Raw genomic sequence first — 17,351 nt, 5'->3', positions numbered from 1 at the left:
ATTTGGCCACCAAAGGAACCTCAATAGGTCAGAGTCTGACCTAGGTACTTTGACCTGATGGAACATGGCTGCGATATCAGCCATAAGAACAACTGGCTCTTTTCGGAACCTGCTCATGACACCAACCAGTGAGCTTGTCAGATCCGGCCCTTGAAGAAGTTGCGCATTCAAAGACGTTCCTTGGAACGTAGCTGCGCAGTCAAACACAACCCTCAGCTTTTTCTTTTGTGGGTGGTATACACCATGGTGCGGTATGTACCACACCTTGCCATCAGAACGACCCAGATCCTTAGTTGGCACCTGCTCAGCATAACCACTGGCGATGATCTCGTTCATAAAGTTGGTGTAGTCCGTATGGAACGAACAGTCCTTGTCGAATCTCCTTTTGAGAGCCAGGGTACGCTGCTCAGCAACCTTCCTGTTGTTCGGCATTCTGACATTATCTTGTCTCAAGGGTAGGCCAATGTGGTAATGACCATCAACTAACTGTACAGAGCCATTGACAGACTCCATGAAGTTCAAGTCTTCCCTAGACATTCCAAGCTGTTCATCCTGAACACATTCAGGGAAGTCTGCCTTCATCTGCTGCTCCCACAGCTGGTCTAGTCTTGCGACTGCAATCCGATTGACAGTTACGTCATGGCTCGTGTAAGTGGTGTCAGTAGTGCAGTCACCCCTAAGTGGACCATTCACGGTCCAACCCAACATGGTTCGAATGGCATAAGGACCGCCAGACTCACTTCTGACCACCTCCCATGGCTCTAGAGCCTTGGGGACATTGGTGCCAATAAGAAGATCCACCCCTGAGTCGATTGCCGTGATGTTTATGTGCTCAAGGTGCGGCCAGTTCCGCAGATCTTCCTGCCTAGGGATGTTGCCTTGGTGGACAGGCATGCATTTCTGCGTGAATATTTCAGGTAGCTCACAGAAACAGTCTGTGTCCAGCCCAGCTACCTCCAAGTCCATCACAATGTGACTGCCTACCACCTTCTCCTGACCCATTGTCCGTAGGAGAATATCTGACTTTCGTCCCGAGAGGTTCAGCCGTTTCATGAGCCCTTCTGTACAGAAAGTAGCCGAGCTTCCAGGATCAAGAAAGGCATAAGTGACCACTGTTTTATGACCCTTCTTAGACTTCACTCGAACCGGAAGTATAGCAAGTGTGCACTCACTATCTCCGGCCCCAGTAAGACCGCTGGATTGGACTGAGATCAAAGCACTTTCATCTGCTGTTCTCTTTTCGCCTTTGGCTTGCATAGAATCTTCCCAGTCTTTGGAATAGATGTGCAGCATGCTGGGATGTTTCATACCGCACACCTTGCACACCAGGCGTTTGCGACATTGTTTGCTTCGGTGCCCAGTGCACATGCAGCCAAAACACACCCCTTTTTCTTTCAAGAAGAACATCTTATCGCTGTGTGTCTTCCTTTCCAATAAGGAACACATGTCCAATGTATGACCTGCTCCACAAAGCAAGCAAACTTCAGGTGAGCTCCTCTCTCTCTTCCATCCAGTGTCCTTGTCCCCTTCGACTGCAGCGACAGTGGTCGCAAAGCTACTTCCCCTGGGCTTAGAAAAGGACTGGGGTTTAGTAGTTCTCGATACTGCCGGGGAAGAATCCTGTAAGTCTCCAAACAGGGGGTCGCTTGCAATTTTCACCTGCCATTCGATGAATTCAACGATGTCACAAAAGGTGGCTCTGCGGTGGTTCGTCTCCTGCAAACTGCAAGCGACATCTCTCCACTTATCCCTGAGCTTGTAGGGCAACTTCTTGATAACAGTCTGCATGTTAGCAGGAACATCTAGCTCGTATGTGGATGCAAACTCCCCCAGAGCATTGAAGCAGGACCGCAGCAAGAAGCTGTAAGATTGAAGCGCGTTCACGTCCTCAGACTTTAGCGCTGGCCACAAGAAGACCTTGTCCATGTATGCCGAGGTGATCTTCAATGAGTTGCCAAAGTGTTCTTGCAATAAGGATTTGGCCTTGGCATAGCCATTTTCGGAAGACATATGATGACAGCTCCGAACCATGTCTCTGGGCTTCCCTTTGGTATACTGTTCGAGAAAGTACAAGCAGTCCTTGGCGCTGCGAGTCTTCTCCTCAATGCAGTGCTCAAAGGCTCTCATAAACGTTTGGTATTCCAAAGGATCACCGTCAAAGGCTGCAATGTCACGGCGCGGGAGAAAGAACAACGACTGCTGTTCAGCCAGCAAAGAGGTTATCTGGTTTTGTTTTTCCAAAACAGAGATCAGCTGACCATGACTGGCGCTGCCTTGCGCTAAAGGTGCAGAATGTTGTGACTGCAGCTGCGGCTGGGGATGTACTTGAGGGTTATGCCCTCCACTTTGTTGCACCCTAACCATCTCTGGCCTTGGCTGAGGCTGGTCTACTGCAGCTTGAGACTGTAGCCCCATGTTCTTCACCTTAGGTCGAGAATCCAATAAAGGTGGACGCGATACTGGCTGCTTAGGCCTAGCGTCAAGAAAATGTGAACGTGACTGTGGTTCACGTGCTGAAGCATGCTGAGATGGATGCCTCCCTGACACAGGCACAAAGGTCTCAGCATCAGCATCAAACATCGGAAACCTTTCTTTCCTTTTCTCAACGTAGGAGTTCGTCCTATCTGCCCTACTGGCTGCAGCACCAGACACTCGAGAGCTGCCAGAAACCCTCAAGACACTTATTTTAGCTGCAGATGCTGCTATCTCCGTCTCCAACTCTAGCTGCTCTTTCTTCCTTTTGAGCTGCGCCTCTTGCTCTTCCAGAGCCTGTTTGTCCTTGAGCATCTTCTGGCGAGCGAGAAGAGCTGCCAAGTCTGCTTCTGCCATTATGCGTGCAGATGCAGTAGATGAGGTGGTGGTACTAATGGACCTACACTTACTACCTGCAGTGCTCCTTTCCCTTGATGATTCAACTGCAACATTTGAAATGCTATCATCAGGGTTAATGTCATCAATGACTGAGGCTCCCACCTCATCCTCATGGCCTTCTGAAACATAAGTAACATCATCGTTATTTACTTTATTATTCAATGTGTCAACATGAGGTGTGTGTGACTGAGTAACTTCCTGTAACTGAGCTGCACTTTGAAGTGGGCCATTTATTTCTGAGAGCCATTTATTTGCATTTTCAATGAAAATAACTTTACGTTTGTGTACGTTCAAAAACCAAGTATTTTGTCTCTCTTGTTCTTCCGGAGGAAGTAATGGGATGGCAGAATCATGCAAATGGCTCGCTTCATCGTACAGTGCAGATACAGTGTGAAGATTAAATTGAACAGTTTTTGCATTGTCAGCGTTTTGCATAAGGTCAGTAATTGCTTTTACAAGACCTTCAATTTTGTTAACCTTAGCCTGTCGTTCCTTTTGAAGTTGTTCCATTTTGTTTACTAATGCCTTGGCAGTGAGCTTTGATTGCCTTTTCGGTTCATTTGTACTGGCATTAGAACCTGGCCTTGATGGATTTGATTCCATTTCAAATTTGCGTTAAATGAATCAAAAATACAAAATCCTTCGTCCAACTCAAAAGTCAGCATATACACGTTGCACAGTGACAGCCCTAAATAGTATGCATGTGTGTGAATGTAAATGTAGTCAGCTATTGTTCCCCTCTAAACTTCCTACTTAATCTAAACTATCAATGCAGACCCTATGTCTTCAGCATGTAACGATGGGTATTTATGTGCCTATATATCTCGATTAAGAGACGGCACTCCCGGGCCACCCGATCCACGGGTATTAGAAAGCGGGCCGACCCGTTCATGCACAAGAAAAACAAAAAACAATAGCCATACAGCCGGAGCTATAGGCTAATGCCGCTTCACCTATAGGGGAACAATAGAATGTGTGTGTGTGTGTGTGTGTGTGTGTGTGTGTGTGTGTGTGTGTGTTTGTGTGTGTGCGCGTGTGTGTGCAACAGCTGTTTGGGCTATGCCGCTATGCGTGCGTGTAACGTGCCAAATGGACTCGATAACGAATGAATTAGACAAACGATAAAAAAGGAGTACAACATATACTGCCGTGGTGCGCATCCATGCACGTTCCGTTGTTTAAGCTTTAAGCGCCGTGGGAAACCAGGTAGGCTAAACGCCAACTTCCCGACACCAACACTCCAGAATGATACAGTTTGTTGACAATGTTGTGGCTGATAATTTCCATTTAAATTATTCAACCGGCAGGCTAAACATGGGAGATAAACCAATCTGTATGACGCGCCATCAAACACAATGATAAAATGATTCATAGAAACGAGCTCATAAGTTTAAAATGTTTATAGTATTTCAGTGCACCAAATATCACAATACAATTAATAAATATATATGTAATAAATATGTGCAAAGAATCCAAAACTATTAAACAGTGAGCAAAACAAACGTGAATGAATCAATATACTAAAGTGCGAGTGCGGTCAACAAAATATACGTATCCTCCCAGCTCACCCTGCCTCCAAGTTCCAACAGCCTTAGAGTGAGCTGGTACAGATACCCATATTTGTCAACTCCAGTTGGCCACCCACAGAGACGCTCCCACCAATAATGGAGCGTCAATGCGGTGCCCACACCCATCACCAACCAAGTGAAAGTTTCTATACCTAAGCACTCTTTGGCTCCTACATCAAGTATAAAAGGCTGAGGCTATTTCTCTCTCTTTTGGCTTATTATTGCATTCCAAAATACTATCCATGCTATTTTGATAGGCTTTTTCTTCTAATAAAATGTTGTAGAAGTGGGAGGCATTGCACTTGCCCCGACTCAAAAGTTTCAAGTTGTAACTGTAGTTTAAAAGTAGGCTATTTATTTTAGCACCGAGCTAAAATATAACAATGCAAACTTTACCTTTACTTGTTTTAGTTTGTTTAGGATTAACTGATTAGTAGATGTATTGTAATTTTCAAGCCGTGGGGGGATGGGGGCTAACTGTGTTGAATCAATGTAAAACTACAATATCTTATATGAGTGGGTCCAGAATATAACAATTGAAGAGTGGGAATACTGTTTTAATCAGCGAGTATCCCAGGGAGAATATACAGCTAATGTTGTCTTCCAAGCTGAAAAGGTTTCCATCATCAACCATTACCAATTGCCATCTGAGCTCTGATGGAATCAAATGAATCCATAGAGTGCTTAGGGGAAGCGGAAAAAACAGAAAGATTCTGGGAAATCTAACCAAGAAACTGATAGCCACACACAGAGATCAATGCTTCTCATCTCCAGCAATAAGAGATGTCACACACACACACACACACACACACACTGGCTGTATTAGGCCTACTGTATCTGCGCTAATAACAGGATGGATTACTAGCCTAGGCCCTGTTCAGACCAGCAGCCCAAATCTGGGTTCCTATCCAGATTGGAGTCGGATTGGTGGTGCAGTCTCAACAAGGAATGTGATTCAATTCTGATTTGTAAAAATCAGTTTCAATGGAGTTTTATGCTGTTTGGACTGCATAAAAACAATGCAACTCCAATCTGGATAGACAATGACAAATCCGATGTGGGCTAAATTTGGGCTGCCAAAAACTCGTCAACTTGTCTGTTTTTTCAACCCTGGACTTTGCCTCTGTTCTGTTTGAGTATGGGACATTTTGCACTACGGTCCTACTACGGAGTCACTAAGGAGGCTCTTTTTTAACTACAGTATATGTGGCTTTAGGAAGCACATACTCACATGTACGTACATTGTGACAGTTCCCTGTTCATTATTTTAGGTATATTATATTTCACTTTAGGTTCTGTCTTTGCATTGTATTCACTATTCATTTATCCTTTCTCATTGGTTCCTATAGGACTCGGGGAGCAGTGAGATGAGTTGCCATCAGTGTGATTGGCATGCAACTGGGCTCGGGTGCCCACGCCCTATAGATTAATCCACAAAGGGGTGCGGCCATAGCTGCGGTGTACCATTAAGCACTGCTTTTCACCGCAGCATTGATTAACTACACCTGGCCCGCCCGCCCGCCCGCACGCACGCACGCACGCACGCACGCACGCACGCACGCACGCACGCACGCACGCACGCACGCACGCACGCACGCGCGCGCGCGCGCGCGCGCGCGCGTGCGTGCGTGCGTGCGCGCGCGCGGCGTGCGTGCGTGCGTGCGTGCGTGCGTGCGTGCGTGCGTGCGTGCGTGCGTGCGGGCGGGCGGGCCAGGTGTAGTTAATCAATGCTGCGGTGAAAAGCACACACACACACACACACACACACACACACACACACACACACACACACACACACACACACACACACACACACACACACACACACACACACACACACACACACACACACACACACACACACACACACACACACACACACACACACACACACACACACACACACACACACACACACACACACACACACACACGCGCGAAATGCAGAATGAAATCATGTATGAAAAAAATCATACTATGACAGCACAAACCTCTCAAGTGTCCAATTATTATATCATGACATTTTATTGCACAAAGTTCCAATGTAGTGTGCTACAAATTGCATCTTATATGCAAGCTCATTTGTTTTTAAGTAGTACTGACAATACTATGTTGAATATTATTTAAGCTCACCTCACTCAGCTGTCAAGTATACAGAAATAGCAAAGGATTCCACCGATTAACCTCAGCTTTTTGCATGCTATGCAAGCACTCCCTGAATGCACAGCTGCAGCATACAGAAGTAACTAAACAATAACCACTATGTTACTATCCAAACCAAAGTTTCAAAAGCAAGAAGTATGTTTCTAGGATGATCTAACTGGGCCAACGTCCAGGCCCAAACTTGTGTTCCCACCCTAAGCCTATGCCAGGCAAATGTGTCATTAGGCTGTCAGTCTCTGCCCACCAGAGCTAGTGGCTAAAGTCTGTGTGGTGACATTTTGAAAGTGTATCTGAGAGTAGCCTACTAATTATGCTTGACCTTTGAATGGGGCCAGAAAGAGACCGGATGCTGTTAGGGGGGAAGCTAGAGGAAAGGAAATGAAAGAGTTGATTTGTGTGTGCGTGCACGCGTGCATGTGTGTGTGTGTGTGTTTAGAATATTAGTGCCCCAGCACCAGGGGATAAAAGGACATGCAGTCTTTAGTGACTGTAGGTTTTGGCACTGGATGTCTCAAGCAAGTCGTGTTTCCTTCCCTCCCTTGTAAAAGACAAAATCTTTGTTTAAAAAAATCCTTATGCATAGAGGAGGCAAGGAAATTAGTCACAATACAAATACACCATCTACCTATGCTCCCAGGCAAAAAATAACATAAAACACATTGACAAAATATACAGACTAGTCTGGGGTCTTGTAGACAAGTTGACTGGTCATAAAGAAAATACAAAGGCAGGGTTGTCTTTGTCCTGTCAGGTAGTGAGTTATTTATGTTCATCCAACTTGTTTTTGTCTGACTAAGAGCCTGGCAGTGTTTCCTCTACATTCATGGAGGAAACTAATAATTTTCACTTGTCATTAGACTCATTAGTCTACATATTGGAATTATTTTTGTATTGTTTGTTGGGGTTGTTCATTTCAGTAACGTTAATCAATTTATTTGCCTTTTACAAATTAAAAACATGGCTGGCATCAACACTAAAATAAGTTTTACAGAATACTTACTGATCAAATAGCCAATTGGTTCATAGTTATGTTTATTCTTTGCTTCCTGTGTTCTATGTTTGTACAAAATCTGTTCATAAACTTTTTTGACATTAGCAACAGGAACCAGCCAAACGAGCACTGTTTTCCCAAAGCTGCAGAATGTCAAAATTGTAGGAGTGCCTCTCCTCTCCTCCATGGTCCTGTTTGCTGACCAAGCAAGCCTTGAACAAGAACTGTCATTCATAGAAGTCAATATATTTACTCACATGCAAGTGCAAAAATAACATGCTTATGGCATTTTAAACACACATCAGAGCTATATTTTGTACCTAGAAAGAAGAGATTCAGAGAACACATGTGTGATTGTGACTGGTGTGGCCCTGACTGGTGTGGCCCTGTTTCACCTCGACTGCACTGCACATACATTTTATATGCTGTGACTATTTCTGGATAATAAATAAGAGTCTCTGGTTACAGTAAACAGATATTTTGTACAACTTGTCCACAAAGCAAATTGGACCACCAAAATGAACACAACATAAATAAGTTCACACGTGTTATAGGCTATCCTTTTGTTGACAGTAAACGTATTATTGTTTATCTTTGTCAATAAAATACTCGGATCAATCAATCAAATAACAACAGGACTCACATCCTAGCATTAGCAACTGGATAACATGATGGATGGTATTACAGTGGTAGCCTACTGTGATAACGATTCATTTGATTTGACCACACACGGACAGTACACAATTCATTGTTTTGTTTTACAATCCGTAACATATCCACATAATAAATAAAACAGCTTCAGCGTGAGGTGGGGATACATTAGATTTGTGAAGAAAATAAATGTCCCAGTAGCCAACAGGCCACGTCTGTGACGACTGTAGCTAAACAGTTAGCTGCCTGCAGCCCACCATAACGTTACACAAACACAGGTCCGTGTCCATGTTTCCAAAAGTACTGCTAAACCAGCAAGTGCGACTACAGATCATAATATTACGTAGTTTCATATTTACCTCTCTATAAACCCTCGCTGGCGTTGGTAGATATCCTTTCAAGCACAGCTTCTGACGATATTCGATTAATCAAGACAACGTTTAAAATGTTTGAACTGCGTACACGACTCGTTGCAACCCTGTTGTCCCACTGTGTTCAGTCCTTGCACCCCACTTGTTCCAGAACGGGATAGGATTACTGGAACAGGGCGGGGCATGATGTACGCCCCCGTTATATTCACACATCGATGTTTAGTTTTTAATTTGTGCTGTGTTGTTTCATGTCAGCTATTTAGCTTGATAGGATAAATCACACATAATAACTTATTTCAGTTTTGTATTGCATTAAAATACGCCATGCACACGACCTAAACAAAACAAGCCACTGTATTGCGACGAGCAGTGCCACCTGCTGACAAGATTTTGTTAGTGCTATTACATTCAGCGACATACCGTGACCAAATATTCTGGATGGACCTGAACATATATATATATATATCTATGGACCTGAAGGCGACACGGTACACCCTAGCCCTGGTCCAGTGCTTACAGAGACTCGCTGTAAGCCTGTACTGTTCTTTGTCTATATAGAAGTGTCTATTTGCACGTCTCTTAATGTTTTGATGAATTGAACATGGTGGACCCTGTTGTAAACAAGTGTAATGCTTAATTGGGTCGTCCACTCACAGTTAACAGCCTTTGTATTGAGTTTGTGCTTGAAATGTACTGTAATTCTGCAAACTGTTAATAAAATGTTCAATCAATCAATCAAGCACTGGACCAGGGCTAGGTACACCCCAGTTATATAAGCGACGCGCACACGCGCACACACACACACACACACACACACACACACACACACACACACACACACACACACACACACACACACACACACACACACACACACACACCATACTTCATTACTCCATTACTCATGCATCACCTGACCTCCAGGGATAACCAAATATTAGCAGATATGCCTACATTTAAATTCAGGGGTTTGTGTATCTCTGTTTCTCTCATTCAAAGCTCCCACAATCAGCATAATAATTTTGTAATTAAATACTTGATTTTTGGCCACCACAGAACTTAAGTTAAAGTTATACTGCTGATGGTGTGGTGTCTTATAATATGGGAAGACTGTGGTCTATATACAATAAACAATAACATAACAGTCAATATCATCTTCACAGTTAATAATTCGGCCGGGAATAGTAAAAGATAAGTCATTATATTGCAGAACATTTGGGGTAGGGAGTGTGTTTCTTCCCTGTTTGTACACACAGACCATAAATCTAAAATCTTGCATAGCAAAGCAAGCACCAAGTAATCCCCATGCAGAGATTTGGGTGTCACATAAATGTGAGACAGGAGTTAAGCTGCTAAGAAAGAGCAAGTGTCAAGAGCCAAGCATTGATCATTAATTTTGTATTCAGATATTGTAGGCTGTAGGAGTATAAAAACATAATCTCTGTCTGTCTTTCTCTCTACAGGGTGAGTATAGGCACTGACTAGGCAGACTGGTGTGACTTGACTGACACTGATGACTGACACTAAAATGAACTGAATGATGCCCTTCAAGGCCTCGTGGGACACTGACTGGAAACTCGTGGTCCGTCGTGGTAAGATCCCGACTACCCTAGCCTAGGTTACCCTGCAGCACCATGGACAGCGACGCTGTCTCAAAATGCACGCCATTGATGTCCTATTTTTCTTGTATTTGATGATGTGGTATAGTGTCAGTGGTAGGCCCACTCTAATCTATCGAGAGACAACTCGTGTAATGCTTAATTGGGTCGTCCACTCACAGTTAACAGCCTTTGTATTGAGTTTGTGCTTGAAATGTACTGTAATTCTGCAAACTGTTAATAAATTCTTCAATCAATCAATCAATCAAACTATCCCAGTCCCAACTTCATAACTCCTCGACTCAATCCAATCACATTATTGGTAATCGTGGACCTTTGCATTAGCCTGATAAAAAAAAAATATATATATATATATATATATATATATATATATATATATATATATATATATATATATATATATATTTCTTCTTCAGTAGACTGCATTGACTGTTCATGGCGCTCAGACACAGCAACAATGTCATTGGCCACCGTGGCGTTGACTAAATGGGCGTGGTTTAGCCTATGTAGTCCGTGTCACGTGTGTGCCATCAAACAAGGACTGGTAGCCTATTTTATTTTGACATTGAATTGCATGTTTCTGTCTCTAAATGTGCGTGTTTTCAGCAAGCCAGACGGTCAAGTTCAACAGGTGACGTAGCCCTCTACGGCCCAGATGGCACGTGTCTTTGGCTTCAAAGGATGTCGGAAAATTCGAGGCTCTCAGATTAGAAATTTGCTTGAGACAAAAGATGTTTTCCTTTTCGACTGTGATGGGGTAATATGGGACGGAGAACATGCAATAACGGGCGCGCCCAAAGTTGTCAATTCATTGATTAGGCACGGCAAAAATGTATTTTTTGTCACTAATAATTCCACTAAGCCGCGGGAGAATTATGTTCACAAGTTCTACCGACTGGGATTCACTGATGTCATGCAAGAGCAGATCTTCAGTTCCTCTTACTGCTCGGCACTTTATCTAAAAGACGTGGCCAAGGTGAACGGCCATGTGTTCGCTATTGGGTGCGAGGGTCTCCTCAAAGAGCTACGGGACGCGGGGGTCGCTCTTACCGACGAAATGGACTCACCCGAAGACACCATTGCCAAGTGCGCATTAACGCCTGGTGTAAAGGCAGTGATAGTTGGACACGATGATACATTTACTTTTCTCAAATTAGCCAAAGCGTCGTGTTATTTGAAGGATCCAAATTGTTTATTTCTGGCCACCGACAGTGACCCTTGGCACCCACTGAGAGATGGAAGAATACTACCTGGTATGATGATCTCTCTCTCTCTCTCTCTCTCTCTCTATATATATATATATATATATATATATATATATATATATATATACACACATACCACATATATAGGGTACTATTAAACAGTACCTAAACACACACACACTATAAAAATGTAAGAAATACAAAAGGGTAAAAGTTAGACTTAAATTACCTCAGGGAAGACAAATCAAAGCTACTAGTAACCCTCCTCCTGCCTCCCTCCTCCTCAGGTTCTGGAAGCCTCGCTGCAGCCTTGGAGGTGGCCTCTGGCCGCAAGGCCACAGTGATTGGAAAACCCAGCCGCTTCATGTTTGAGTGCATCTCCAGTCAGTTCAGAGGGGTTGACCCAGCTCAGTGCCTGATGGTGGGGGACCGTCTGGAGACTGACATGCTGTTTGGAGCCAACTGTGGCCTGGACACCATGCTCACGCTCACAGGTGTGTCTCAGATGAAGGAAGCTCAGGATTACAAGGACAGCCAGCACTCCACCAACCAGAGCTTTGTACCTGACTATGTGGTCGACACCATTGCTGACTTCTTACCTGCTTTTGAGGACATGGACTAGCTGAGGAATCAGTTATTCTGTTGTTTATAGTACACAGTACTATTACGGGTACAAGCACATTGAGAGTTGCAAATTCTTACATAAACATTGAAGATTTTACTGTGTATAGGTGAATTCCTGCCAAGGAAATGATTCGTACTGTATTCGCAAAAGCACAATCTCATCATGATGTTGCACTAGCTCTAAAATGGTAAATGGTGCATTTATATAGCGCCTTTATCCAAGGCGCTTTACATAGATTGTGCATTACATTCACCCATTCATACACCGATTGCAGCAGAAGCCATGCAAGGTACCAACCAGCACATCAGGAGCAATTTGGGTTTCAGTGTCTTGCCCAAAGACACTTCGACATGTACAGGAGGAGCCGGGATTCGAACCGCCGACCCATGGATCATTGGACGACCTGCTCTACCTCCTGAGCCACAGTCGCCCCCTAGCTCTGTGAGCAAATTGCTCATTTTGTGTTGACCAAAGATTGCACTGTTGTGAAAGCTGTTAATTTTCAACTAGTATACCAGCAAGTTCTAGCTGCATAAAATACATAGGCCGATAGTATTTTACAGTGTACCACTACCAAGTCTTTAATCTCTTGGGAGTAATTGTCAAATTCACAGCAATTTACTGTAATGTGGAGTTGTGCTAGTTGCTACCAGGAAAAAAACTGCAAGAATAACATAAAACATGCTATAAAAGGTCCCGACAAAGATCAGTTATGACAAAAGAAACAAAATACCACGGCGAGTTACAAAGATCTTTTAATCATTCAATGCAAACAGATCACAAACTCAATCCAATTCCACAATCTACTGTAACTTGCCCTTCAGCATCCCTGAAAGCCTGGTCAATACCATACTCCAAAACAAGGTGTCCATGTATTGCTCTGGGAGGCCAGAAGTTAAGACACTTTCCAGAAAGTTACTTCCATCTTCCATGAAACAGTAGCCTGGTCCTTATCTGGTTATGGTGATGACACAGGCCAAATACAAAAATTGTGCGCAAGAAAGAAAACAAAAAGCAGCTTCTGTTGCAAAGACCAACATGGTTATATGTTTGCAAATAAATGCTTAAAGATTGAAACAAAACGCATCTGAAAAGGATTGCTGCCAATCCTATTGATAATATTCAGTCATTGTGACAGCTTTGTTGTCTAAAGACAACACGCAAAGCTATTAGAATGGCAATTGAAGTTGAAATACAATACAATTAAGCAAGCAGAATATCTACATAGTATTTAAAAATAAACTTCATATGTACATTTACAGGTATACTTTATTTTGAATTGCATCTGATGTGGGCATGGCAGCAGGTACTGAGGAACAAAATAAAGACAGACTGATTTCGACAGATAAGGACTTTGGTTGAGTTTTCTGGGTCACCATATGTCACTCAGGTCCACCACGCTATGGGAAAGAAAGAAAAGACAGATTAAAAAAAGAAATAATAAATAAATACATTTATGATCAAGCCTTGGATGAGGGTGGTGCGAAATATCAATCAGGAAAATAATTCCATGGCTTAGTTTGCACACAGTTTTGTGCACCCATTATATTATTTTCTTGTAATTCATTCTAAAAATATGAATATGAAATTGGAGTGCAGATAAAATACAAAATAAATGATATCCATGCCACGAGTACAGCAACAGTGGGCATGTCTGGGCTTTAGATATTTTGTGGCCCCTCACCTGAATGTACTCCATCTCTTCCACCGTCACCAACCTCCTCCTGTATCTCTGAGGGAGTATCTGAATAGAGGCCAAGGAGTCTGGTGTGCCAGGAAGCCGAGTCACAGGTCCTGGTGGTGGTCTCGATAATGGAGGTGCCACTGCGGCTGGAGGGGGACTAGAACTCTGTGATGGGAAGTTAACTGCTAATAATTTTAACGCCTCCAGAGCTGAAATAGAAGAAAGGGGTTATAAAATAATAAAAAGGATATAAATAATAGAAAACAAAATATAATAATTGTTTTTGAAAGATATTTTGAAATAGGCATTAAGAAATGATGCACATCGGAAACAATGGGAATCCACACCCCACCCGATTATACCAGACCTGTGGTACAAGTTGTCAAGAGTACCTGTTGTACCCATGTCTGTTACATTTTATGCCCATATGGAGATCCCTGATGTCATCAGTATATGCCCATATATGGGCATATCAGTCGAATTACAGACGGACGAGGGATGTACAGACACATGCAGATATTTCACACATTTAGGGTGCGTTCGCACTAACATGTTAGTTTGTATTGCACAGTGCGCTATATCTGAACGCATCCTTACTTACCGATAGTGAAAATAGCTTATCTGCAAGCTCACAGTATATGTGCTATTTTCACAAAGTTGATATTTTTTGAAAATACATGACGATGTTTTACCTTGAAATGTGGAATACTTCATATTTTTAAAAGCAAGTACTTCTACTTTAACTCAAGTACAAATTGGACTTTCAGTTGAATGGGATTGCCCAGGATTATTCTTTCATACTTTGAAAGTACTTGAATTACTTGAATACCACAGGTACTACTGACGGTGTAGATGCAAACAAATGTCAGGCATACTCAGTTACTCACCATTTGGTTTTGGGATGCCGTTTCTACTGGGAAATTTGATCAGAGGGGCATGAGGCCGAATAGCCTGAAACAACAGTAACATATACAGCACAAATCAGAATATTGTATGAATAAAATACAAAAAAAATCTTTTGCTAGAGAATGACATGCTGGTGACAGACTTGGTATGTATTGGCTCTTGGGTAACAGAATTCCAGGAGTAAAAAGAATGTTTACACTACATGTTAGAATAGAATCTATTTTTAGTGAAGTTGTAACTTAAGTTATGCCCTACACCACAGTGGTTCCCCAGGGGGCCTGGGAGGGGGGGGGGGGGGGTCTAGGGGTTCCCCAGTCAATTTGCTTGAAATTATTACAATACGAAAATGGTTATTAAGTTATGTAACATTTAGACAAATTAAATGTAATTTAAACCCAGCATATTTTTATATCAGGTTAGCTATAGGTGATAACTTCAAATGAGGGTCCATCAACTAATGAAAGTCATTGTGGTGGGTGCTCCAGGACCAGGACCATGCCATGAACACATTTTGAAAACCTCTGATACACCTCTACACCTGCCTTAAACAACTAGCATCAACTCAGTCAACAAGTTGACAGTTAATGAAACTTACAACACTAAAGCAATGGACAAGAATGAATCCGTTACCATTGGTTTTAATGTGTTAGGTGTCCACAACAAATGCAAACAATTAACATTATTTGTAGACCGACAACAAGGACATCAGCAAGGGTATAGCAACATAGAGGCGTTGTATTAAGTAGGTTAATCACCAGCCGTTCCTAGCAGTAAGATATACAACATAACCATCTTTAAGGCAGTCAAATTAGCACAAAACACAGGGTTTGCAATGCAGTAAAGTGCCAGTCAACTCCCTACCTGGACTGCTGCTCGACCGACGGGAGCTGCCATTTTGGAACTGACTTTGCTCCCCATGACGACCTCGCAGGGTTTACATCCGGGTAACAATGACTCTGCAGTTCCTAAACATACCACACAGAGGCACTGTTGTCATTCTAAAATATCCATTCCATACCATAACATTATAGAATACCGTTTTGCGGCAAGGAAAACATCCCAGTCAAAAGATGTGCTGCCTACCACAATATCATAAAACAAACGGGTGCCATAACAAGCTAGGGCATTTATGTCAAAACTGATTTGACATTAAAAGGTATGAACCTATAGTTTTAAAAAGTTGAAGCTTTTAAAACAAACGTACAATGCCAACAATACCTTTCTGACAATATTCTCAGCCAGCTGATGATGGATCTATTATTCCCCGGGCCAAAACAAAGTGTCTTGTCAGGTCATATGTTCAGGCCATACTGCCGTTATATGGGTATGTTTCCAGAGGACTTCTATGAATAGAACAATAAAACCCCGCAAATGAACAAAATCCCTGTACCAAGAACAAATTCTGTTATAAAATCCGTTATATGCTTAATGATATCACACAGTCTTAATTCTCAAGAACATGGAATAGCTTATTTGGTTACAGGAAATGTCAATGACAAACAGAACAAGCAAAGGCGAATAACCTACCTGCTATCTTTAATTTCTACTGGAATACGACTGGGGGTTGGAGAAGGATAACCATGGTCACGTGGCTAGTACCAACCAACCCAGAGCCATACGCAAACTCCGTTTACTTCATGGGGCCAGTTCGGGCCAGTTCAATGGCGACTTCTATTGGTTTGTCCCTAAGGTTTGTAAGTTACGGAATGCATTGGAGTCTATGGGCTCGCCCGAGTACATGAACCACGTGACCGTGCTGTTTTCTGCCCCCTCAATATCGCAACTCTTCTAACAACCAACCATGGTTGGCTAAGGCTTACCGCAACACTGCCATCTGCGGGATTTATACCGCATTGCAATAGTCCGCCCTTTCTAACTTGTGTATTCTTAACTCAGGAAAAACATAGCCTATAGTCAAACATATTTACATGGTCTAAACTTTAGACAAGTGTCAAGAAATAGCATTTGTAATTTCTTGACAATCCTATTGTAGGCTATACATTGTAGAGTGATTAATCATGCATTACGCAGTTCTGGGGGGCCCGAAGAACTCTATTCTCAAATTATACAATACAGAAATATCTTCAAACATGAATATTTGATTTCACTCTTCAGAATATAACCCACTTCCACCAATGACGAGGGCTGATCTGTTACATGATAAAAGTTTGGTTTCATACCTTAATGTGGGAATTAACATATAAGCTTTTTAAAAAAATCAACCTGAACCAGGTCAGGTTGAGAGATAAATTTCCTAAGTTTGAATCACTATATTATCATGAATTGTCTTTATGGTGGGAAACTGGGAATGCATAACTTGACAGTACACACGGTCAGGGGATATTATCAGTATTACCAGTCAAATCTGGGAATACATTTCTTACCAAGAATTTTCCTCACCAATGTGCCAATATATGGCAAAATGTTCTAAATTTCATTATGCTTTAAATAGCATGTGATGTGTCAAACTAGGGGGTTTTCATCATTCTGAATCCATTCCAAGCATTTGTTTTGCACGAAAAACACTTCTTGGCTAAAAACGGCCATAGATTGCCCAAATGTGCCGACCTCATCACATTTGTGATAACGTCTATGGCCTTTTTAAGCCCAAGGAATGTTGTGCAAAACTAATGCTTGGAATGGATTCAGAATGATGAAAACCCCCTAGTTTGACACTTCACATGCCACTTAAAGCAT

The 17,351-nt window shown here is 42.5% G+C and overlaps 3 protein-coding genes across 4 annotated transcripts in view; 1 reads left to right on the top strand and 2 right to left on the bottom strand.

Moving 5' to 3' along the window:
* lifra (LIF receptor subunit alpha a) overlaps positions 1–11,752 on the bottom strand; it is a 39,417-nt gene extending 27,665 nt beyond the window's left edge. Inside the window, exon 1 of one of the 2 annotated variants that reach the window (XM_079515339.1) lies at positions 11,669–11,752. The gene's annotated coding sequence lies outside the window, so the exon portion shown is untranslated. Of the gene's footprint in view, positions 1–8,603; positions 8,772–11,668 lie in introns of those variants that run through there. The other variant, XM_079515338.1, reaches the window with a different exon arrangement.
* Positions 10,763–12,650, top strand: LOC306933211 (chronophin-like). Its single transcript, XM_079515340.1, has 2 exons — positions 10,763–11,487; positions 11,727–12,650. Exons 1-2 carry the CDS (start codon positions 10,890–10,892, stop codon positions 12,059–12,061), a joined length of 933 nt encoding a protein of 310 aa, XP_079371466.1. The 5' UTR covers positions 10,763–10,889; the 3' UTR covers positions 12,062–12,650.
* Positions 12,651–12,801: 151 nt separating this feature from the next.
* kgd4 (alpha-ketoglutarate dehydrogenase subunit 4) lies at positions 12,802–16,208 on the bottom strand. Its single transcript, XM_079515341.1, has 6 exons — positions 16,182–16,208; positions 15,873–15,997; positions 15,516–15,619; positions 14,636–14,699; positions 13,749–13,957; positions 12,802–13,464 (listed from the first exon to the last, which is right to left on the bottom strand). Exons 3-6 carry the CDS (start codon positions 15,570–15,572, stop codon positions 13,447–13,449), a joined length of 348 nt encoding a protein of 115 aa, XP_079371467.1. The 5' UTR covers positions 15,573–15,619; positions 15,873–15,997; positions 16,182–16,208; the 3' UTR covers positions 12,802–13,446.
* Between the last annotated feature and the right edge of the window lie 1,143 nt (positions 16,209–17,351).

This window comes from Electrona antarctica (genome assembly GCF_951216825.1).
Source record: "Electrona antarctica genome assembly, chromosome: 12".
NCBI lineage: Eukaryota > Metazoa > Chordata > Actinopteri > Myctophiformes > Myctophidae > Electrona > Electrona antarctica.
The sequence above is the reverse complement of the archived record's forward strand: the minus strand, read 5'-3'. Positions and strand labels throughout refer to the sequence as shown.